The sequence below is a fragment of the Pristis pectinata genome, chromosome 8 (genome assembly GCF_009764475.1).
Source record: "Pristis pectinata isolate sPriPec2 chromosome 8, sPriPec2.1.pri, whole genome shotgun sequence".
Classification (NCBI taxonomy): domain Eukaryota; kingdom Metazoa; phylum Chordata; class Chondrichthyes; order Rhinopristiformes; family Pristidae; genus Pristis; species Pristis pectinata.
The window spans coordinates 83522351-83545959 of NC_067412.1; the positions used below are offsets into that span (position 1 = coordinate 83522351).

At 38.5% G+C, this 23609-nt stretch overlaps 1 protein-coding gene across 3 annotated transcripts in view; it reads left to right on the forward strand.

The window, feature by feature from the left end:
• LOC127573176 (ubiquitin carboxyl-terminal hydrolase 12) overlaps window positions 1–23609 on the forward strand; it is a 42443-nt gene that overhangs the window by 4295 nt on the left and 14539 nt on the right. For 2 of the 3 annotated variants that reach the window (XR_007956759.1, XM_052021149.1), the window contains exons 2-5: window positions 11717–11797; window positions 15163–15376; window positions 16110–16336; window positions 20063–20139. Coding sequence is in view for 2 of the 3 variants with exons in the window: in XM_052021149.1 (XP_051877109.1) it covers window positions 11717–11797; window positions 15163–15376; window positions 16110–16336; window positions 20063–20139 (599 nt within the window). In the remaining variant the exon portion in view is untranslated. The remainder of the gene's footprint in view (window positions 1–11716; window positions 11798–15162; window positions 15377–16109; window positions 16337–20062; window positions 20140–23609) is intronic. The other variant, XM_052021150.1, reaches the window with a different exon arrangement.

Below are 23609 nucleotides of genomic sequence, written 5' to 3' on the forward strand. Positions count from 1 at the left end.
CGTCAGGTAGCATCAGTGGAGTGAGAAATGGGTAACATTTTCAGTTCTTGACCTTTTGTCAGAACCGACCAGTTCTGATTGAACTGGAAGGGCTGATTATCTAAAATTGTTGAATGCAGCATTAAGGTCTGAGGGTCAGATCAGAAGATGAGATGCTGCACCTTCAACTTGCGCTGGGCTTCACTGGAACAAAAACTTGTCTTGGTGAGATGGGAATTAAAGTGACGGGCAACTGTAAGTTTATGGTCATCCTTGCAGAATGAAAAGAAGTGTTCTGCAAAGCTTCATTTCCTGTACTTCTATGGTCACCCCATCTCCTCCCACCCAGAAGAAAGAAAAGGTCTCCCATGACTTCATCCTTCATTCAAATTCAACAAAACATCTTCCATAATTCCTGCTGCATTCACCAGATCATCTCTGTAATTTCTGCCACTTTTAGCATCATGTCACCACTAGGGACATAATCCCTTCTCCCCTTTCAGCATTTCATTAAAAAAAAAATTCCCTCCACATTGCTCTGGTTCATTCTGCCATATTCACTAACATCCACTACCTTTCCACCATCCAGGGACTCGGCCATTGCTTTCTGGTGAAGCAGCTATTCATTTTTATATCCAGTTTAGTAAAGCTGCATTTGGTATTCATAATGCAGTCTCCTCTGCATTGGAGGAACCGGATACAGATTGGGTGAAGCACCTCCTTTCAGTTTGCATGGGTGACCTTATGTTTGCCTGTCACTTTAATTTCCTGGCAGCTCTCCCCCACTTTGACCTCTTAGCCTCTTGCAGTTGTTCCATCAAGGCCCAATGTAAGCTCGAGGAACAGCATCTCGTCTCTTTAGAGCATGGTGTAGCCCTCAGGACTTGACATTGGATTTGACAGTTTCAACTAACCAATTTTGTTAATTTGTATAAAAACTATCCAGCTCTGATGAAAAGTCATCAGCCTGAAATATTAGCTCTGTTCCTTTCTGCATGTGTGCAGCATGACCCAGTAGGTATTGCCTGCATTCTTTGTTTTAATTTTGCATTTTATAGCATCTGCAATATTTTGCTTCTCCTGTGTGCATCTTACAGCTCCAGCATTAATTTCTTTTTCTTTTTTTTTATTATTTTCTCATCTACTTGTATCTCCAGGCAGTTAATCTAGAGAGCACAATTCTAAAAGGGGTAGAAGAATAGAGGAATTTGAGAGTTTAAGTGCATAGTTCATTGAAAATGACAGGACAAGTTGAGAAAGTGGTTAAATGCAAAACGTGATACTGGGCTTTATAAATAGCAGATGAATACAAGGAACCATTATGAACCTTTATAAAACAAGATATGTCAGTCCTCGGCCTCCTCTACTGCCAGGAGAATTCCAAGCGCAAACTGGAGGAATAGCACCTCATTTTCCATCTTGGAACCTTGCAGCCTAACGGCATGAACATTGAATTCTCCCACTTTAATTAACCTCCACACCCACCATGCCTCTTCTTTTTTTCCCTTTCCTAGCCCATCTCTCTTTCTACCCCCTTTTTTTTCCTCCTTACCTTTGACCCATCCCCCGGTGGACCTGCTCTCCCCTCCTCCCCTGCATCAGCCTATCACTGTCTCTAACCTGCATCCTCCTATCACCACCTTGTGCCCATCTCCCCTCTTTTGTCCACCTATCACTGCTCTGTTTTTACCTTCTATATATTGGGCTTCCCCTTTTCCTTTCTTCAGTCCTGAAGGAGGGTCCTGACCTGAAACGTTGACCACCTGCTTTTGTCCACAGATGCTGCCTGGCCTGCTGAGTTCCTCCAGCATCATCGTGTTTTTCATCTAGATTCCCGCATCTGCAGTCCTTTGTTTCTCTCTCTATAAAACAACTGATTTGGTTACAACTGGACTATTGTCCAGTTCTGGGTTCCACACTTTAGGACACATCTAAAGGGTTTAGAGAGGATGCAGGAAAGATTTACCATAATATTACATAATACTTATTGAGGCCATGGTTCCTGTGCTCCCTTCTGACTCGTCAGGGATCCAGTTCCTTCACTCCCTTTTTCTCGTCAGGGCCTAAGGTCCTGCCATGCTCCCTTCCAACTCACCAGGGCCCCAGTTACTGTACTCTCTTTAAATTGATTAGAATCCCTGTTCCCACACTCCCTTTAAACTTACTGGGTTCACTAGGAAATATCTAAAAGAAGTGAATTTTAAAAATGTGTTGTGTATTAATAGGGAATAACATCCAACAGTCCAGCAAATCTGCTGGTCCAGCATCACCAAAGTCCCAAGTGTATATTCAAGGTTGAAGGGAGTCAAGAGTTATGCGATTCAGGCCGAACTTCGAGATTAGACTAGGAATGGATCAGCCAGCATGTTATTGAATGCTGGAGCAGGCACAAGAGGCCTTGCCTACTCCTGCTTGTATTTATTATGGATCTCCTATGAGATTCCCCATTATTTGAAACATGGACAGATAATTTCTATCGTGGTGAATTTAGAAGGACGGTTGTTTGAAATTGTCGGTGTGACAGTAAGGAAAAATGTAAAGCAGTGGGCAGATTTCCCCAATGATCTTCTCAGTGGTCATATATGAGGCCACTATTTGGATTTAAATGTGCAATTAGAATTAATATTGAGTTGAATAATTATTTTCATTTATCGAGACACTAATGTTTCTAAATTTAACGGCCCCCTCTTTTGATTTCATAATTTAGTTGTTGCTAAGCCCAAGACTAATATTGCAAAGGCTGCTTATTGAAAAGCTTCCGGGAACTCTTCATTCATTCTTCCCATAAATGTAATATTTGCATTATTGTGGTATTTCTGCTGTGCTTCACAGAGCAGAATAATAATCTGATTTTAGATCAGCAGGCAACTCTGTTATTTCGGTTTATACTCCTCACTTTGCTTTGTACCATATGTTTTGTGGATCTGAAGATTGTCAAAGGCTTTTCACATTGTTCTGTTGGATAAATCTATATACAAAACAGAGTGTAACGTAAACTGTTGGGAAGTTAATGTAATATTAATTTCAATCTTATAAAAATTTATGTGTGGTCTCAATTGCTGTAATATATGTGACTTTCTTGCACGACGTGTTTTCTTGGAGATTAGTGATTGAAACAGTAGCTAATTTGCAGAATGAGGAACTAGGAAACTTTGCTGATATAATTGGTATAACTAGAAATGTACTTCTGAGAAGAGAGTTCAAGGTTGATGGTATAAAATGGCTAACTGAGGTCAGCCTTCAGGAGAAGGGTATTTGCCCTATTCCTGTTCCGGAAACATTTTCCTTCCCTTTTCCCAGCTGCCCCACTTTTTAAAAAAGAGATGGAGCATCTAATTACCATGTGCTTGTCACCAAGACAAGTGCCACAGTTTTTCAAAATCCATTTTTGGCCTGTGGTGATTATGTACATGTATAACAATAACACTCTTTCAGATTACTCCTGGGATTTGAAAATCTGTGGAAGGTTATTTTTGATACATAATTGCATTCAAACAACATTTCCCAGGACTGGACAGCACAATCTAACATTAGTTGAATTTTTATTAATCTCCCAAAGAAACTTGATTTTTCCCTATGTTGCCAGTGATCACATACATCAACCCAGCTACACTCTTTGTTATTTGCAAAGACCGTGAAAGTTAACCTGCTGGAAAGGTCAAGTACCTGATGCAACTTGCGCAATTTTCTTTTGGAAGAGAAAAAGGATGTAAGGCTAAACCGAAAAAAAATAAAAAGGGCAAACTGAAGTGGAGTCTCGGAATCTCACAGTCCTGATAAAAATCAATGAAATTCAAAGAGTTGCTGGTAATCACCCAGGTTTGTTTATCCTTTTATTTAGTAAAATACCCATTTTGTTTCTGAATTAGTCAAGACAAAAGAACCTATCAATCACTTTGTTTAAAAAGTGATTCTGCTTTTAACCCACAAATTTATTAAATGGACTGCTGAATTTTTTTAACAAAACAATAATTTTTCATTTTTGTGGAGTTCTTCTGCTTTGTGCTTTGATTAACTATTGTCCTGGACACATTGAGAAGTTTACTAATTCCTGCCTTCAGTCTACAAGTAACGAGCATTAACATAAATATTTTTTGTAGAAAACACTTGTATAAAAAAAGAGGGGATCATCAGTTATTCATTCTAAGATTTCAATTCCTTGATCTTCCTGTTCCTCTTTCCCTCATCTGCCTCCCTGCTAACCTACATAACTATAAATATTTGCCTTTATATCTCCCTTGCTTTGCCACAATTCTGTGCGATCAGCAGGTATTTGACAGTAGTTTTTATTGATTATTCAGGTTCTTTTTTGAGTCTTGTCGTCATGCTAGGCAATTACTAAGAAAACCTTTTACTATTTGTGTGATCTCTTCTCCATCTCTGTTTCCCCTGCTGACTAGAGCAGAGATGCCTCATCATAATGATGCAGATAAATCAGCAACCCAGGCTGTTTTAATGTATCTTAGTGATGTGCCACAGAATTATACTGTTACAGAAAAGAGAAACAGATGAAAAGGAATGCTCAATTAAATGAGCTGCATTTAGAATTTCAGACTGATGTCTTTACATCATGTTTTTTCACAAATAATGCAATCCTCTTATATGAATTCCATTTCCTAGCCACCAACTCCACCCCTCTCCCTGGCAACTACATGACATTGAACCAGAGTGTATTCACAATCTTGGTGTCATATTTGATCCTGAGTAGAGTTTTGAATCTCTTATCTCTGTCATCTCTAAGATCTCCCATTTTTATCTCTGTACCATCATCCTATTCTGTCTTTGCTTCAGCTTATTTGATGCTGCTACAATCATCCATGCCATTGCTATCTCCAGACTTCACTGTTGTTTGTTCTGCTCACCCTGAACAACGCCAAAGCTCTGCTGCCCATGTCCACCAACTCCTGACCTTGCTGACATATAATAGCTTAAGCAATGCCTCAATTTTAAAATTCTCATCCTTGTTTTCCTGTATGGTCCCAGTGCTTCCTATATCTATAATCTCATCCAACCCTATAAATGTTGAGATACCTGTACTCCTCTCATTACTCCAATCCTTAAACTTAACTGCAGTACTATTGGCAGCCATGCTTTCAATTGCTATGACATTAGCCAGGTGCTGGAAACCTCTTTCAGATTTTTATGACTTCAGTTATGTGCAAGTTGTTATGAAATGTTTGGGGAAACTGATGTATGACTATTTGAATAGAGAAGGGAAATCACTTTATTCTTCACCAACTAGATTCAGTATTTTTATGATTACTGGATTGATGAACAAAGATAATCTGGTGGAAATGATGTATTCATCTAGATTTTGGGTGCTTCCAGCAGTTAAATAGACAGATCGACCTGCATGCATTAGAGGACTGATCCTTGAATGCACAAGATTGGTTTGTGAATCCGCTGTGTGGCTGGAGCTGGGTTTATGCTTAGGAACGTGGGTAGTTTTGCAGCTGGAGCAGGGGTCTGGAGTGCTTGTATATTTCCCATTCTATAAACTTACTAGGTTCACTGGAAAAGTTATTATATTACTGTATAGCATGTAAAAAAAAAAGTGAAATAAATGTGTTTGGTTGTTAATAGAAATAATGTCCAACATTCAGAAAATCTGCTAGTTCAGCACTATCGAAGTCCCATGGGTACCAGATTATCAAGAGTTTCACTGTATAATGCAAACCTTGCATGAGGAATAAAGCTTACCATCAGGTTTAGATGTAGTGGGAAATAGATCCATTTCTTGCAAATTATCTTGTTTCAGCAATATCTAGAATATTTTCTAATCTGGGGGAAATATAGAATATCTATAAAAGTTAAGAAGATGTCATTAGAATGATAAAGCAAAAAACAAAATGCTGGAGGAACTCAGCGGGTCAGGCAGCATCTGTGGAGGGGAAAGGGCAGTCAATTTCCCACCACAGATGCTCCCTGACCCACCGAGTTCCTCCAGCACTTTGCTCTAGATTTCAGCATCTGCAGTCTCTTGTGTCTTAATTAGAATGAAGCCTTACTCAAAATGCCTCAATCATCAATTGTTTTCTTGAAGAATATAATTTGAGATTTTGATATGCAGTTCTGGTCGCCCCCATTACAGTGAGGATGTGGAAGCTTTGGAAAGGGTATATAAGAGGTTTACTAGGATGCTGCCTGGAATAGAGTATATGATCTACAAGGAGAAGTTGGACAAACTTGGGTTGTTTTCTCTGGAGAATTAGAGGTTGTGGGGAGACCTGAAAGAAGTTAATAAAATTATGAAAGGCATAGATAGGATACACGGTCAGAATCTTTTTCCCAGGGTAGAAATGTTAATTGTTAAATGGCTTATTATCATCACATGTACTGAAGTGCAGTGAAAAACTTTGTTTTGCATGCCACCCATACAAATCATTTCACCACATCAGTATATCAAATCAAAGTTCATGCCTCAAATACTTGAGGATGCGCATTTAAGGTGAGAGGGGACAAGTTTAAAGGAGATGTGCAGGGCGTTTTTTTTTACACAGAGTGATAGGTGCATGGAATGGGCTACCAAGGGTAGTGCTGGAAGCAGATACAGCACTGGCATTTAAGAAGCTTTTAGATAGTTGCATGAATATGCATGGAATGGAGGAATATGGATTATGTGCAGGCAGAAGAGATTTAGTTTAGTTTGGCATCATGTTCAGCACAAACATCATGGGGCAAAGGGCCTATTCCTGTGTTGTACTGTTTTATATTCTTTGATATATTTGCATTAATGAAGGAATCAGCTTGTATCTTGGCAGATAGGCTATTTGAATTGCATGGTACAAAAAACAGAGGGTTTGGACATAAGAAATATAAATCTAGAGAAATATTAAGTGTCAAGAACCTTTTCACAGTCATCTTGGCAAGTTGCTGTGTTTGTACATTGAGGTACTTTCGTAAGGAAGTTGGATGTGTTCCTGTCTAAGGTTGATATTATTGCATACAAAAGGTGAATGAAGTATTGTTAATGTGGTTTATGTTCACGGTAGTTTCCTAAATTCTTATTATATGATGTCCCGAATTGGAGAAATTTCTAAGAATATTTTTCTTAAATTTGCTTCAGTTTTTTTTCCTGTTCCCTTTAGTTACGTGGGAGATGGAAGAGAGTTTTTGAGTTTATAACGATTTATTTGAAATTTGGCTGCATACTTAGACTTGATGGACTAGTTAGTCTAAAGGAAAAGCAAGGACAAAGGGAAAGAATTCCAGCATTAAGGGCCTTTGCTAATAAGATGTGGCTGCCAATGTTGAAGTGATTAAATTCGGAACGTGGAAGCTGTTGGAATTGGAGCAACCAAGACCTCGCTTGGCTGGCGGTGAGAGGGGCCCGCCCAGTCAGATCCTTCCTGCATGGTCGGAACATCACTCCCAGCACGTGCAGCCCCCGGGAGGACTGCGTTGGGGACGAGATGGTCGCCCACCTCTTTGCGGGCTGTGGGTTTGCGAGGAGGGTGTGGCGAAAGATGCAAGGGTCCTTGTCACGGTTCATCCCCAGCAGCTGCGTAACAGAGGATTCTCTGATCTACAGGCTGTTCCCAGGGACACACACACAGACGGACATCAACTGCTGCTGGAAGGTCATCAACTCGGTGAAAGATGCCCTTTGGTCTGCCCGAAACTTGTTGGTCTCCCAGCACTGCGAGATGTCCGTAGGGGAATGCTGCCAACTGCCACATTTCAGGCTGCAGGAGTACGTGCTGACGGATGCACTGAAGCTGGGTGCAGCTAATGTGAGGGCTTGGTGAGGAAGGACAACAGTTTAGGGTTCTTCTGCCACTGGAAAGGGAGGGGCAGGGTCAAGCGAGGAATCCCCTTTAGGATGGTAAATATGGGATTGGGGTATCACCCCAGGGAGCCAAACGGGTGGCATCGGTGCTGTGGTTTTTTACAAAATGTAACACTAATGATTGATTGATCTGTACATGAATGTAAAGGTTTGCACTGTTTTATTATTGTATATAGCTTGTCTTTCATTATGAATAAAGTTTATTTTGTTTAAAAACTGAGGTGTCTGAGGCTGATTGACTGGTACGCACAGGGGTTATGGTTGAATGGAACCTAGTGCAAGTTAGGATGCAGGGAACTGATATTTGGTTGCCTTCAAGGGTAAGGAGAACAGTATGAGGGAGGACCAGGAATGTATTGTAATAAAAACAGAAAATACTGGAAAAACTCAGTAGGTCAGGGCAGCATCTATGGAAAGAGAAACAGCTAATGTTTCAGGGTTCTGATGAAGGCATGATCCACAATCAATTTCTGATCTATGTATGCCTCAGCTAGGGTCATTGGAGTAGTTCTGCAGTAGCTTCAGTGTTTATGAATTATTATGTGGAAAATCAGCTGTGCATGTTGCTTGTTTTCACCATCCAGGTATCCCCAATGAAGTGAATGTGTTTGTTGAAAAATGGGATGCACTTGACATCTTTTACAGTTGAACTTTGTGCCAGGTCTTTGTGTACAGGTCTTTTTTTTTTCTTAGCTATTTTTGCAAGTTTTATTCTGGTCCTATTGGGTGGGTAAATTCATATGCTTTGAGGCCATGGGGGAGAAAATGGAGTTTAATAGATTAAAAAAAAAAGAGAAGTTGGAATAACCCTGCAGGTCAACATCAATGGAGAAATTAATATTTAATGTCCAAGTTGCTAACCTTTCTGCTAGCTAGCCAGAAGTCTAAAAACAAATAGTAGGAGTTTCTATAGATATTTCAAAAGGAAGAGTGTTGGTCCTATAGAAAGTGAACCTGGGAAATAAATAAAAGAAACCATGAAGATGGCAGATGAACTAAACAGGTATTTTTTAATTATCTTCACTGCAGAGGACACGTGGCAACCAATAAATAGCTCTAACTCTGGAATTGGGAAGGAAGAAGGAACTTCGAACACTTCAATCACCACAGAAGTGGTACTGAGCAAATCGCTTGTAATTGTGGACCAATCTGGCCCAGATTTCTTTGTGTCTTAAAAGAAGCAGTTAGTGAGATAATTGCAGCATTGCTTTTAATTTTCCAAAGGTCTCTAGATTTTAGGAAGATTCTATTAGGTTGGAAATTAGTAAATGTAAGTCTGTTCTTCGAAAAAGAAGGGAGATTTTGAATCATAATGGGTCTCAGTTGATTAGTGATTTCAGAGACAGTTGAACAAATTGCTTATTTAATTCTTTGGAAAAAACATCAGAACTTAAATATTGTAATTTTCATTTCTCATAGTCCTTTAAAGGAACAAATATGTGAACATGTTTTTTTTAAAGCAGTTGTTAAAGTATATTCCTTCCCCAACCCCACCAACTCTCCTCAACACCTCCCATTCCATTATTATGGAGTACCTGTCATTTTTAGTGACATGTGTTGATTTCATTATGCTCAGCTCAACTATTGCCTCTTCGTGGATAGATGTGTGGAGAACTGTTGAAACCAAGTACTTTGGGATTTCTCTGTAGATGAGAGATTTGTAGTTTTTGAGAATAACTGTATGTATAAAGAGGATGTGCAATATTTCTACCTGTGCTTTTCACAGGTTACTGTTACCATGATTTGTGTGTTAAAGTTGCAATAATTTTTAGGGTGGATATTAATAACATTATATAAATGAATTTCCACCCCAGCCTTTTTTTCATTAATGCTTGCATTTCAACCAGTAAAGTAATTTCATACTGTAGCTTATCTAAAAGCACTACATTGCCAGGGTAGGGTAACAAACATGAGCAAATTGCTTTTGTCCATTCTTTGCCTCATCTCACTGAAGTTGGAAACTAGAATTGAGAGTGTGAATCTGGGCCTCCCATTATGGCACAGCGCATTGGTGTATAAAAGTACTGTGTAGCCATGTCAATTACTTGAATATTTTGAACATCATCATTGTTTTAAGACTTCTTCCTGGCATATCATACAACATACGCTTTAAAATTATTTATTCATTTCACATCCTAATCTGAATATTTAATGGATTTTTGTAAGGCATGCATGATAGTTATCCTAATCAGTCTATTCATGTGTTGCCAGCTTAGTTCCCTGTGACAATGACACACAAAATTGTACAATTTAATAAAGGATCAAGTGCTCCAGTCGATATTTTTTTAAAAATTAAATATTTATCTTCTACAACTTTCAGTTAATTAATCAAATCTTACAATTTACTGCATGGGTTCCTTCATGGTTTAGTGTGTGTGTTTAAGAGAGATAATAAATAATGTTCTTACTTGCATTTTAAGATGGAGAAGTATTAAGATGATGCAGATCAGCATCTAGATCAAACAAAAAAATTCCTTTTGTGTAATAGTGACTGCCCCCAGGACCCCTCTATTGCAGCTATTTAATTAAATTAAAATTAAAGTACCCATAGCATTGATTTGTAGTGGCAAATTTATGAATACACTGCAGAGCATACCAAAATACTTAGCACTAGAATATTAGTGCTGTAGCATTTCCCTAATTTTTGTTTAGCAAATTCAGCATTTATCAAGGGACTCTGAATGGATTTTGAGGAATAAAAGTTCATGATGCCCATCTGATGATCACCACCCTGAGATTTTAATATTGTCTATCTCTCCATCTTTTTCTGTTTTCTTTATTTAGAATTTCAAGCATTGCAGTATTTTGTTTTTGTACTTGTATTGTCAGTGTTGTGTCAAAATGTACAATTTTCAATCAATATTGATATACCCTTTCAAATAATATTTACATTCTTATTCAGTATTGAAATTGAGGAATTTCTTTGCAGTTTGGATATCTGTTGTCATGTCATGTATTCTGGGTTTAAGAGCTAGCTTGGATATAAAGTGGAGAGCATTCTGACTGGTTGCATCACAGCCTAGTATGGAGGCTCCAAGAGGCTGCAGAGGGCTGTAGACTCAGCCAGCTCCATCACATGCACAACCCTCCCCACCGTCAAGGACATCTTCAAGAGGTGGTGCCTCAAGAAGGCGGCATCCGTCATTAAGGACCCTCACCATCCGGGACATGCCCCCTTCTCATTACTACCATCAGGGAGGTGGAACAGGAGCCTGAAGACCCAAACTCAATGATTCAGGGACAGCTTCTTCCCCTCCACCATCAGATTTCTGAGTGATCCATGAACACTACTTCATTATTTTTTTTGCACTTTTTTTGTTGTAATTTATAGATTTTTATATAATTTATAGATTTTTATTTATATCTTTGCACTGTACTGCTGCCGCAAAACAACAGATTTCATTTCATATGTCAGTGATAATAAATCTGATTCTGAGTCTTAAATAGGCTATGTAATCCTATCAGCACTTTGTATTCTGCCTTTGAAATTCATTTCAAATTACAACATGCTTAATCAGTTATATAGAAAGTTTAACATGACCTACTGGGAATGAATCTCTAGCCAATAATGTCTTAAGGTTTTGTGACTGCTGTGCACTTGAATCTATTCTCTCTTTGATAAATGCAGTACGAATAGATATAACAAAACCTTAAGTGTGATGGAAATTGCAAAGGTTTCCTTGACTTGCATTTTACTATTCTAAAATTGGACTTGGCAGTGGCCATTTTGGCTCCATTTACTTTTGTTATTAAAATTGTATTTCTTACAGTAAGATGACTGATTTTATAATTCTTTCAAACATTCTAGAATCCCATATTTAACAGCAAGCTTTTTTTCTAGAACATTGTTTCAATTTGTTTCAAAATTATCATGTGGATGTTACTTAAACATGGTTGTTTGCATTGCGATTTCATTAGATGATCTTTCCTTTGATTTTTTGTTTTTAGGGCGCCAATGCCTCCGCTTTGGAAAAAGAGATTGGGCCAGAACAGTTTCCCGTAAATGAGCATTACTTTGGCTTGGTCAATGTGAGTTGCTCCTATTTCTCTGAAGCCGTCTTGAAACTAATTTCTCTACCTTTTCAAATTATTCTTCTTTTATAATTTTTATTTCTTTTGAAGTAGTGGAAGTATATTGAAACTGAAAGTGCTGAGTTCACAAGAATGGAAGCAAATTAGTAAAATTCCAAATATGGAAAATTAAACACACAAATCTGACAATTCCTGGAACTCTCTGAATAAGCATGCATCTCTGGATGGAAATTACCACAAGAGAATGAGGTGTTCAGCCAAACCAGTTTATGTTGCTGTTTATTCTCCTTGTAGCCCTAATCCCATATGACTATCCTTTTAGTTATCTGTCAGTCATTATGTGCAGCTTTCAAAAAAAAAAGAAATGGAATGGGCCTGACGGGATTTTCCCCAGGCTGCTTCGAGAGGCGAGGGAGGAGATTGCTGAACTGCTGGTAAGGATCTTTGAGTCCTCGTTGTCCACAGGGATGGTGCCAAAGGATTGGAAGGTGGCGAATGTTGTCCCCTTGTTCAAAAAAGGTAGTAGAGCCTTACGTCTGTGGTAGGTAAGCTGTTAGAAAGGATTCTAAGGGATAGGATCTATGAACACCTGGAGAATAATGGACTGATTAGGGACAGCCAGCATGGATTTGTGAAGGGAAGATCTTGCCTCACAAGCCTGATAGAGTTCTTTGAGGAGGTGACGAGGAAGATTGATGAGGGTAGTGCAGTGGATGTCGTCTATATGGATTTTAATAAGGTGTTTGATAAGGTACCTCATGGTAGGCTTCTTCAGAAGGTCAGAGGCCAAGGGATTCAGGGAAGCTTGGCTGTGTGGATTAGGAATTGGCTTGCCTGTAGAAAGCAGAGGGTTGTGGTGGAAGGAGTGCCCTTGGATTGGAGGGCAGTGACTAGTGGTGTCCCGCAGGGGTCGGTTCTGGGACCTCTACTTTTTGTGATATTTATAGATGACTTATGTCACGAACCAGCAACAAAAGAAACACACTGAGCATGATTCAGTGTTAAAAACTATTTTATTAATCACTACTTATGATAATACGTAAAATAAAAGTTAAAAAAAAAATGTTAGTATGTTAGAATTCAAGAATGTTAAACCTCGAACGTTAACCCCAAAACTAAACTCTTCGTGTGTGTGACAAAGTCCAAAACTCCCAGTTCCGGAATGGTTCTTAAAGTTCAGTTCCGCAAGCCATAAGGTGAAACATGAGCAAGGGCTTCTTCAACAACCACCGTTGTCTGAAGATAAGATGTAGATGTAGAGAACATAGAGAGAGTACATACGAAATCCAAATGTTCCACGATGGAACCCAAACGACACTTCAGTGTTTACTCGGTAGTGACTTCCTCACCCCGAAAAGCATCCGAATCGTGGTCGTCCACACACAAATACCTGTTTCCTTCTACAGGTCAGCAACAAAGTGAACTCCACCGGATTACTTCCAACTTCCATACATGGGTTTCAGTGGCAAACACAGTTATTGTTTCTCATCCATCGATAGAGAAAACAAGCAGGCTGGTGTCTCTCTCCCTTCTCTCTCTCTCTTTTCTTCTTCTGACTTCTTCAACAACGTCATTACGTCCTTTATCTTCTATTGACGTAAGCACGCCCCACACACACATACACACACACTCTCTATCTTAAAGGGACTTTCACTGAGTCCGTAACACTTAGATGAGGGGGTGGAAGGCTGGGTTAGTAAATTTGCGGACGACACTAAGATCGGCGGTGTTGTGGATAGTGTGGAGGTCTGTCAGAACTTACAGAGGGATATTGATAGGATGCAGAGCTGGGCTGAGAAGTGGCAGATGGAGTTCAATCCGGAGAAGTGTGAGGTGGTACACTTTGGAAGGACAAACTCCAGGGCAGAGTACAGGGTAAATGGCAAGGTACTTGGCAGTGTAGAGGAGCAGAGGGATCTGGGGGTTCATATTCACAGTTCACTGAAAGTTGCCTCACAGGCGGATAGAGCAGTTAAGAAGGCCTATGGGATGTTAGCTTTCATAAATCATGGGATTGAGTTTAAGAGCCGCGAAGTGATGATGCAGCTTTACAAAACTCTAGTTAGACCACACTTAGAGTACTGTGTTCAGTTTTGGTCGCTGCATTATAGGAAGGATGTGGAGGTGTTGGAGAGGGTGCAGAGGAGATTTACCAGGATGCTGCCTGGATTAGAGCGTATGGAATATGAGGAGAGGCTTAAGGTGCTAGGGCTTTATTCACTGGAAGGGAGGAGGATGAGGGGAGACATGATAGAGGTACATAAAATATTGAGAGGAATAGATAGAGTAAACAGCCAGCGCCTCCTTCCCAGGGCACCAATGCTCAAGACGAGAGGGCATGGCTTTAAGGTTATGGGTGGGAGGTTCAGGGGAGATGTCAGGGGGAGGTTTTTCACCCAGAGAGTGGTTGGTGCATGGAATGCACTACCTGGGGTGGTGGTGGAGGCAGATACATTGGACAGGTTCAAGAGTTTGTTGGATAGGCACATGGAGGAATGTGAGATAGAGGGATATGCGGGAGGAAAGGTTTAGATAGTGTGAGGGTGGTTTGATGGATGGCACAACATGGTGGGCCGAAGGGCCTGTTTTGTGCTGTATGGTTCTATGATTCTAAGAAATGTTCAATAGCAGTAGACTTAAATTGCAATTCTCCATATGTGGTCTTTGAAAACGAAGGGTTTGGAAAAACAGCAGACAGGAAGAGAAGAAAAGCAAATTCATCTAATGCCGTCATCCACAGATTGGTTTAGAGGTCTAAGAAACCTCTGATAAGAATACAACCATTTGCCAGATTTCATGAGGCAATCTTCTGTAAAACAAGAACTGATCCCTGGAGAAGTTATCCTAATTAAGACAGATTGTGTTCATTATTTACTCTTGTATTAATCCTTTGCCTTGTATGAATTTATGTATATCATGGAGGAAGGGCAATTTAGGTCCACATGCCCTGGATGGAAAAGATGGTTTTCAACATAGTCATTTTGGCCACAAGAGAACTTGAAGCAGTAAACAGTCAATGTAATAACAGACTTCAAAAATATTACACTTTTAATTATTTTCATATATTAAAAAAACTAAAGCTCTTCAAGAATGATAACCCAGTACTATGTGCCTTACTTTGTTTTACAATTAAACTGTGATTTTAAAAAAAAGATCTTTTTTTCTGTAGATATCAAATCATACATTTTTGTATAAAGACTCAATGCTGCTAATCTGTTTCATGCCTTGATTGTTCTGGAATTCAGTAGTGTGAACCAGCTGAGGTAATACAACCTGAAAGAGTCTTTAACTCATTAATACTGAGAGAAAAGGATCTTATGTCACATTTCTTATTGTGTATTTGTTTTCTTGTATCTTATTAGTTCGGCAATACTTGCTATTGCAATTCTGTTTTACAAGCACTTTACTTCTGTCGGCCATTTCGGGAAAAGGTTCTGGCTTACAAGGTGCAGCCCAGGAAGAAAGAAAGCCTGCTTACGTGCCTCTCTGACCTCTTTAATAGCATAGCGACACAGAAAAAGAAAGTTGGTGTAATACCACCAAAGAAATTCATATCAAGATTAAGAAAAGAAAATGGTAATGTGAACATTTCCAACTATTTGTGTTTGTAAAGCAAAGAATATGTTACACCTAAGCTTCTGACATTATTACAGGCTGGTTTAAACTTGTATCTAAGATTAAGTTGGAGTGAATGTAAGGGTACAATAAAAATATATCAATGCAGATTTTTGAATTTGGAATGGATAATGATGAGGAATTCATGTGAATTTTATTGCATTTAGATCAGTGTACTGTCTCTGTATGTCTCAGACATAATTGTTTTTTAATTTCAAGATGCCTGGGTTGTATTTGAATAATGAGGCGGTTGGAAAGTGTAACATAACCTACTTTAATTTTGCATTTATGCTGTAATATTGATTGGCAAATAAAATAGGGCAAGGGAGGGAAATGCTAATAAGACAGAAGTTGGTTTAAAAAAACTTCTAAATTGCTTATGAAAATATAAATAGTCCAACTTTCTTTGCTGTAGTGTGTACATACTCATTTTTTAACAAGGGTGTGGTAATTTTGCTTGTGGTGCTGTGTAGCACCATTTGAAAAAGTAACAAAATAGTGGCACTGACAATACATTTTGATTCAATGTGACAAAAATATTTGTGGGTGCTGGTGGATTCACTTTTCCTACCTGAGATTAAAAGGAAAATTCTTAGAATGTTATTAAGCAAAATAATACCTAGTTAAGTGTATTCTATAGTGATTACAAAGGCAAGTTTGTTCAGAGATGTTAAGTTTTTATTTCCTTTTCCAGAATTGTTTGATAATTATATGCAGCAAGATGCACATGAGTTCCTGAACTATCTTTTAAACACGATTGCTGATCTATTACAAGAGGAAAAGAAACAGGAGAAACAGAATGGCAAGATACAGAATGGCAATTTAGAAAGCGAGGAAAGTGATAAAATGGAACCAACCTGGGTACACGAAATATTCCAAGGAACACTAACAAACGAAACAAGGTGTCTTAATTGTGAAACGGTAAGTTTCAAAGTGATAAAATCTGTATGTTACTGTAAAGTGGTTTATTAATTGTACTGAAGAAGGAGGGGCTTTAATTATTCCACAGTTGTGTTGCTTACCTCATTGCCAGATGTGTTTCTGTTATACTGGGAATTTATATCTTTGCCATTTCAATAATGACATGGAGGTCTGCAAAATCTTAGTGCCTCACAAGTGCTCCATATGGGAAATCGCCACTAGATGCATCCTGGAAGGTTATTTTAAAGTGGAATTCTATACTGCAACACTATCAAAGCAGTTATTTACCATAGAGGATTATTTCTAACAGCACTCCAACCACCAGAGACTCCCTTTTTAAAAACAGGATATGATTCAATGAGGCTGATGTTCAGAATGGAGAGTTCTGATAGACAGCATGATCTTACTAATCAGATTTTCATTTAGGGTATAACCCTATTAATCACATTCTGATCATAACAAAAGTTAACAATCAGACCCATGTATTTGATGCCTATAATAAGGAACGTTTGAAAATAGTATATGTGATTTGATAAATGTTCACATGAAAACATTGTTTAGGAAATGTACAAGTTGTTTGAGTTATTTGTGGAAATGACCAGAATGATGAATGAAAGTAAACAGTAAATGCTGGAGACATTCAGTGAGTCAGGGACCATTTGTGGAGAGAACAAAAAGGTTATTGGCCATCATCAAAACCAGAATATATCGGAGATGAATTACCTTTTTTACAAAGTAGCAGAACCAGGGGAACAAGGTAAATATGCCATACATGTGAATAAAATTAATTTGTTACATGCTTAGTTGAGAGCAGGGGATGATTGTAATGAAGACTAAAATATGCATGGGACAACAGAATAATAAAAAGCATTTCTGGAAGATGGATTATGAATATCATGGAATTTTGGGGGAATACAGGGGTAAGAAGGAAACTGTAAAACTAGCTGCACAGGTTCCATGACCCATGAAAACATGAGAGACTACAGATGCTGGAACCTGGAGCAACACACAAAAAGCTGGAGGAGGGTGTCGTCCAGCTGGAGGGTCTTGACCTGAAACGTCAACTGTCCATTTCCCTCCATAGTTGCTGTCTGACCGGCTGAGTTCCTCCAGCTTTTTATGTTTTACTCCGTGACCCATGAGCCCGGGAGAAGCCTGGTAAATTGACCTCCTGCCTTTTGTTTGTTGCATTGGATCATTTCGTAAACACTTGTAGCACAGAAGCTATTTGGACCCTCCCTCAGACCTCCTAACTTCATTTAATTATCCTTTTTATTGCCAAATATTATTGTAAAGTTGTTATGTAAATTTCTCCATTATTCACAATCACTCTAATCTATCTTCCCCCGAACTACAAAAAGCTCCATTTTCTGAGATCCAGCCACGATATTTTTATAATTATTGAGAGATTGGGGATTTTGTTGTATTGTTGCTGAGACTGAATGCAAACTCTTTGACAACTCCTTGTACAGTAAAACTCTAATAATCAGCTATCTGATTGTTCAGAAATCCTGATGGTTTGGCATCTGGCTCACTCATTTGTCCTGGATGTGAATGAGGATTGCAGCTGGGTCTGGGTTCTGGACTGTGGGGCCCAGTGTGCAGCTGGAGCCAGGGTCAGGAATGTGTTTGTTGCCAGAGCCAGGATTCAGAGCACTTGTGTGGAGTCATACAGCATGGAGAAACAGACCCTTTGGTCCAAGTTCATGTCAAACAAGTAACACCTATTTACACTGATCCTATTTTATTCTCCTCACATTCTCTTCAACTCCACCCAGATTCTGCCACTCATCCATATACTGGGGAGAATTTACAGTGGCCAATTACCTACCTACACATGCATCCTTGGGATATGGGAGGAAACCAGAGCACCCAGAGGAAACCCACGCCGTAACAGGGAGAACTCCAGACAAACAGTACCGGAGGTCGGGATTGAACCAAGGCACTGGAGCTGTGAGGCAGGCTGCACCACTCTGCTGCCTCCCAGCTTGTGTTAACAAACTGAAACTCACCAGGTTCACTGAAAACCTTATTGTGTAACGTAAAAGTGTGTCTTATTTAAATCCTGAGGATGCTGGATTATTGGAGTTTTACCTTATTTCCTTTAGAACATATCCCTAAAACTAAACTAAATCATCATTGCCCAGACTGCTACTGACATTGTGTCCATTGGAAATGATCTCATTACCTACATCTCACGTAGCCTACTCTGCTGCATCCTGTTGCTGCTTCCTGTAGATGCTCAAAAGTAGACAAATCCTTTCAGCCTGTTGCTCTCCCAACTCTTATTTCTTATCTTAAATTAAAATATTTTGCCACTTTTCAGGTGGCACAGTGGTGCAGTTAGTAGAGACCTAGATTCAATCCTGACCTTGGGTGCTGTCTGTGTGGAGTTTGGACATTCTCCTTGTGTCCACATGGGTTTCCTCCAGGTGATCCAGTTTCCTCCCACATTCCAAAGATTTGCAGATTGGTAGGTTAATTGGCCACTAAATTTCCCTTAATGTATAGGTAAGTGGTAGAATCTGGGGGGAGTTGAGGGGAATGTGGGAAGAATAAAAATGGGATTGGTCTAAGTGAGTGACTGATGGTCAGTGAGCACTTGATGGACCAAAGAGCCTGTTTCTGTACTATATCTCTCTAAGACCCTGACATCTAATATTTGCAATTCTTTTTATGCCACCTGCCGCTTTAATTGATTGCAATTTTCTTGCCCTAATAGTTTACTTTTCACTTTGAATGTACAGCTCATTCAAATTCTCATCTCTCACCAAGATGTCCCCATTCTTTCTTGAATCTATCATTATTTTCCTACTTGGCATAACGGTCTCAAATTGAATCACTTTTGCTTCACCTCCATTCATTTCCTCCAAATAAATCATGTAACTGAAATTTGCAGCGGCTTGATTTGTGGCATTTTTTTAAGGTGTGTCTAACTCTGGTGGTCTCATTTTTTTTCCCCCATAGCTGAATACTTCCATGCTACTTCCACCTTCTTTTATTCATAAGAATCTGTCCATTGGCCAAGCCCACCAATTTGCACAACTATTTGGCTTAAACAACTTCTTACTCTACCTCACTTAGAAGTGCCATTCCCTTCTCCAAATATTTGTCTCTATTGGTTCTATGCTGATGAAGGATGCGACACCATTGTTTCCAAAATTACCTAATTTGTCAGCCAAAGATTCTCCTTCATCATATTCATTGTTTTGGCTAAGTATATCCCATTTCACATGTAATGAATTTTGCCCCTTCTCCAGATACCTCTCCCTCAGTCTCGCCAGCACCTTCTTTTCTGTAAGGATCTCAGAAAGAACTGTCTTCCCCTCTCCTCTGAGAAATTTACAATAAGTGTTCCTACCCTGACTTTAATGGTTTACTCTCCCGTTACCACACTCATTTGCAGCTCATTTCCAAGTCCCAATTGACCTTTGTTCACACTGCTGTCTAGGGTCACAAGGATTCCTTCCTAATCTCGGGCATTTGTCTGACTAAGTGCTACACCTACGTTTTACCTTTAATCTCTTAGCCATTGGGGAAGTTTGCTTTTTATATAATGCCTGGCTCATTAGGTGCATTTCACTGTGTATTTCGATGTACATGTGACTAATAAATATCTTATCTAATTCCTCCCCTCTCTACCATCACCCTCCAAAGGAAAATAAATTATAGGGCAAAATTCTAATTAACATACACTGTTAAGAATCTTGTTTGCTTTCTACATAGGTCAGTAGCAAAGATGAAGATTTTTTGGACCTTTCAGTTGATGTAGAACAAAACACTTCAATAACCCATTGTTTAAGGTAGGTTGGTGTGATGAAGTTTGATAAGGATATTATTAAAGATGATAGAATTTGATTTGTGTACAAATTAAAAAGTGAGATATGCAAGTTTTATTTATGGTTTTATTTTCTGAAAGGTGTTACATCCGTGTTCCTAGAGTGATGATCAGTTTTTTAAACTTCGATTTTTCAAAGCTAAATTTTTTTTTGAGTTGAACTGTTTACAATGTGAATAATTTGAGTGTGAATGGTTGGTCAATGCAGCTGATCCAAAGGAAGATAGGATAATGACCATTAGTAGAGCATTGACAGTTCACATCAAAAACATTATGTTACCTTAAAGGATGAAACAAATATGAAGAAAGTAGGAGAGAACTTTAAAAATTCAGCAAGCAAAAAGCAATTTCAAAGTCAAATTACCATAGAATGCAAAAAGAAATAGCCAATGGATACATACAAATTTCAAAGGAAAATTAATTAGGGATAGAGCTACTAAAAGTTGAGAAAGATGATCGTTCTGGTTATACTAGGAATCTGAAAGTATTGCATTACCATGCTTTTACAGTTTTTACGAAAGAAAATAATGAAGCAGACACTTCACTATGGGGTGAGGTTAAGGCTCCTGCTAATGCAGTCTGGATGTAGAGGGAGAAAATAATTGACAAACTGGCAAACTTAAAAAGGATGAAGCCCCTAATTTGAATGATATGGAACCACATATGCTTAAGAAAATTGAGGAGGTACTAATAGAGGCACAGAAAGAGAGGTGGGACCAAAACTGTGAACTATACACTACTCATCTTTGTCAATGAAGGGAATGATCCTGGAATCTACATTAATAGAATTGTCAAGCATCTCGAGGTAGCACAGATTACAAAATATTACAGGTTGTTTTAATAGCAAGACAGAATTCTTTGAAGATGTAACGGGAAAAATATTCAAAGGTGATGGACTGGATGTCCCATGCTTAAAATTTTTAAGTGCTTTCATTGACTTACCAGATGGTAATGTCATAACAGAGGATGTACAGTCAGGGAACAAAAATGAAGTAGGTAATTGACTAACATAAAGCACAAACTAAAGATAAAGATAGTTTCTCAGATTGAGGGAAGTTGTTCCACAAACATCTTTACTGAGTCCACTGCTTTTTTGATTTGGAAACCAACATCTTTTCCTAAAATTTGCATATGATATCAAACTGGAGAAAAATACCAAACAATGTAAGAAATTAGAAAAAAAATTACAAACTGGCAATTGGTGACAAATAATAGATAAATTTGAGGTGACACATTTTGCTATAAAAATAGAAACATTATCTGCACCTCAAAAAAAATCAAAAGAGAAACAACTTCTCGCAACCAGGGATAGAGCAAAAATATGAGAAGTCTCATCACAATCTTAAAGAGCAATACAGGATGCTGATGAAACGCTGAGATGTAGCTCTGTAGTTCAAAAGTATTTACTTCGTATTAAACTAGTGGAGGATTCTGGTCAAGCTGCTCCTAAAAGTATGAGGCAGTTCTGATCTTAAAACTTTGATATCTTAAGAAGATATCAAAGCACTGTTGAAAGTGAAAATAAAATTTGCAAGGATGATTGAAAGAACTGAAAGATTGCTGCTTTCAGAAATGATTGAGCAGTTTGGGCCTTCTGTGTAGAAAAGACATAACATAGGTCTTCAAAATTTGTTTGAGTTGGACAATGTGGCACTGGAGAGAATGTTTCCACTTGTGTGAACATTATAAACTAGGAGCCTCAAACAAATGATACAACCGATTCTCAAAAATAAAGAGTTTTTTAACTTGCTAATTTAAATGAGAATCTCATTATCACAGGAAGTGGTAAAAGCAATGGCTTAGATGCTTTCAAAACAAAATGGTTAAAGTAGTTGGAATGGGAGGAGTCTGGCGCAGAGTATAAACATCAACACAGACAAGTTTTGTCGAATGCCTGTTTCCTGTGTTGTTTATTCTACATAATTCTATGCAAGAATGATCTGGAAGTCTATATTTTTGTCACGGTTTTCTCTTTTTCACTTTGTATAAAATTAACTAACTTTATTACGGGCAACAATTCTGCTTCAACCACATTCTGAGTTATAGCAAATATAATATTCCCTGCTAAGTAAGTACTGGTCTATAATTTAGTGATTGTGTTCTCTCCATTTCATAATTTTCAGGCCTTGCAAAAAAATGACCAAAGAAATATCTATGTATTGTGATATTCAGATATTCTAATATTAGAGAGATAAATATTGTGATAAAGGTTTTTAACCACCATTAATCTAAATCTGAACAATGGGGAAAGTGACAGGAACATAGAACATTTCTGTATATTGTAGAAAATACAACCCATGAATCTCACGCGATTCAAACTTTTAACACTTTATTCATATCACTTGTTCACCTGCTTTGAGGAATACAATGTAGCTTTCCAGGTGACCTCTTGTGAAGAAAATCATGTGATATAATTTCTGCCTCTGTATTCCTCAAATCCAACAATTCTTGATCCATCTCTCTTGTAAGATAAATATTCCTTGACCCCAAATTCATTGTCTTTTCTGGGAATCCACATGCCCTGTATGCTGTTGAAGAGAAAAAAAGCCTCCTGACTTCCAACTTGAAGTTTATGATCTTTAGACAAATGAAAAACCATTTCAAGAAGGAAACCTATGTATGTATCCATTCTTTAATCCATCATAATGCCATTGCTGGCAATGTGTAAGTAACCTTGCTTGAAAAGAACTTTTCATTTTAGTTATATTCATTTTTTAAAAATTCATTCAAGAGATGTGAGGATAACTGGAAAGGGTAGCATTTATCATTTTTCCCTAAAAGCCTGAGAAGGTGCTGATGAGCTGCCACCTTGAACTGCTGCAGGTAATGCTGTGAAGGTACATGCACAATGATGTTAGGTAGGCTATTTCAGGGTGGTGCTTCACATGCCATGGCTGGGATCATCTTGGATCCAGCATGTTGCTCAGACTTGCTACACATGGTACCACACATCCGGACTTGTGTTTTCCAGCCAAGGAAAGCCAAAGGGGCTGATGTTCGGCATCTGAGAGTATACCACCCTGAGGAACTTGGGCTGTGATGTTCTAAAATGATCTCCATCAACTACAAACATTTTCCTTCATGCCAGGTATAACTCCAACCAAAGCTTCAATGCTGCCCAAGATTTTTGGACTGTTTATAAATGGCTCCAATATTAAGAGATGCTTTAAACTATTTAATAAAAAGAAATAATTACAACAGTACAATTACTTTAATAAGAACTAACTTTAATTCAAACCCCCTTAGAATACAAACAAGTAATTAAAAACCATAGAGTAAAATAACTCAAGTTACTTACCTTTTTCCACGTGGTTCAAATGAATGGTGTATATCAAGCAGCCTTGGCCTATAGCATGTGTTCTCCACTGCTGCCCTAAATGTGAGTTGAGAGAGAAGTCAGATATGCTGACAACTAACCATCTCATCATGGGCTTC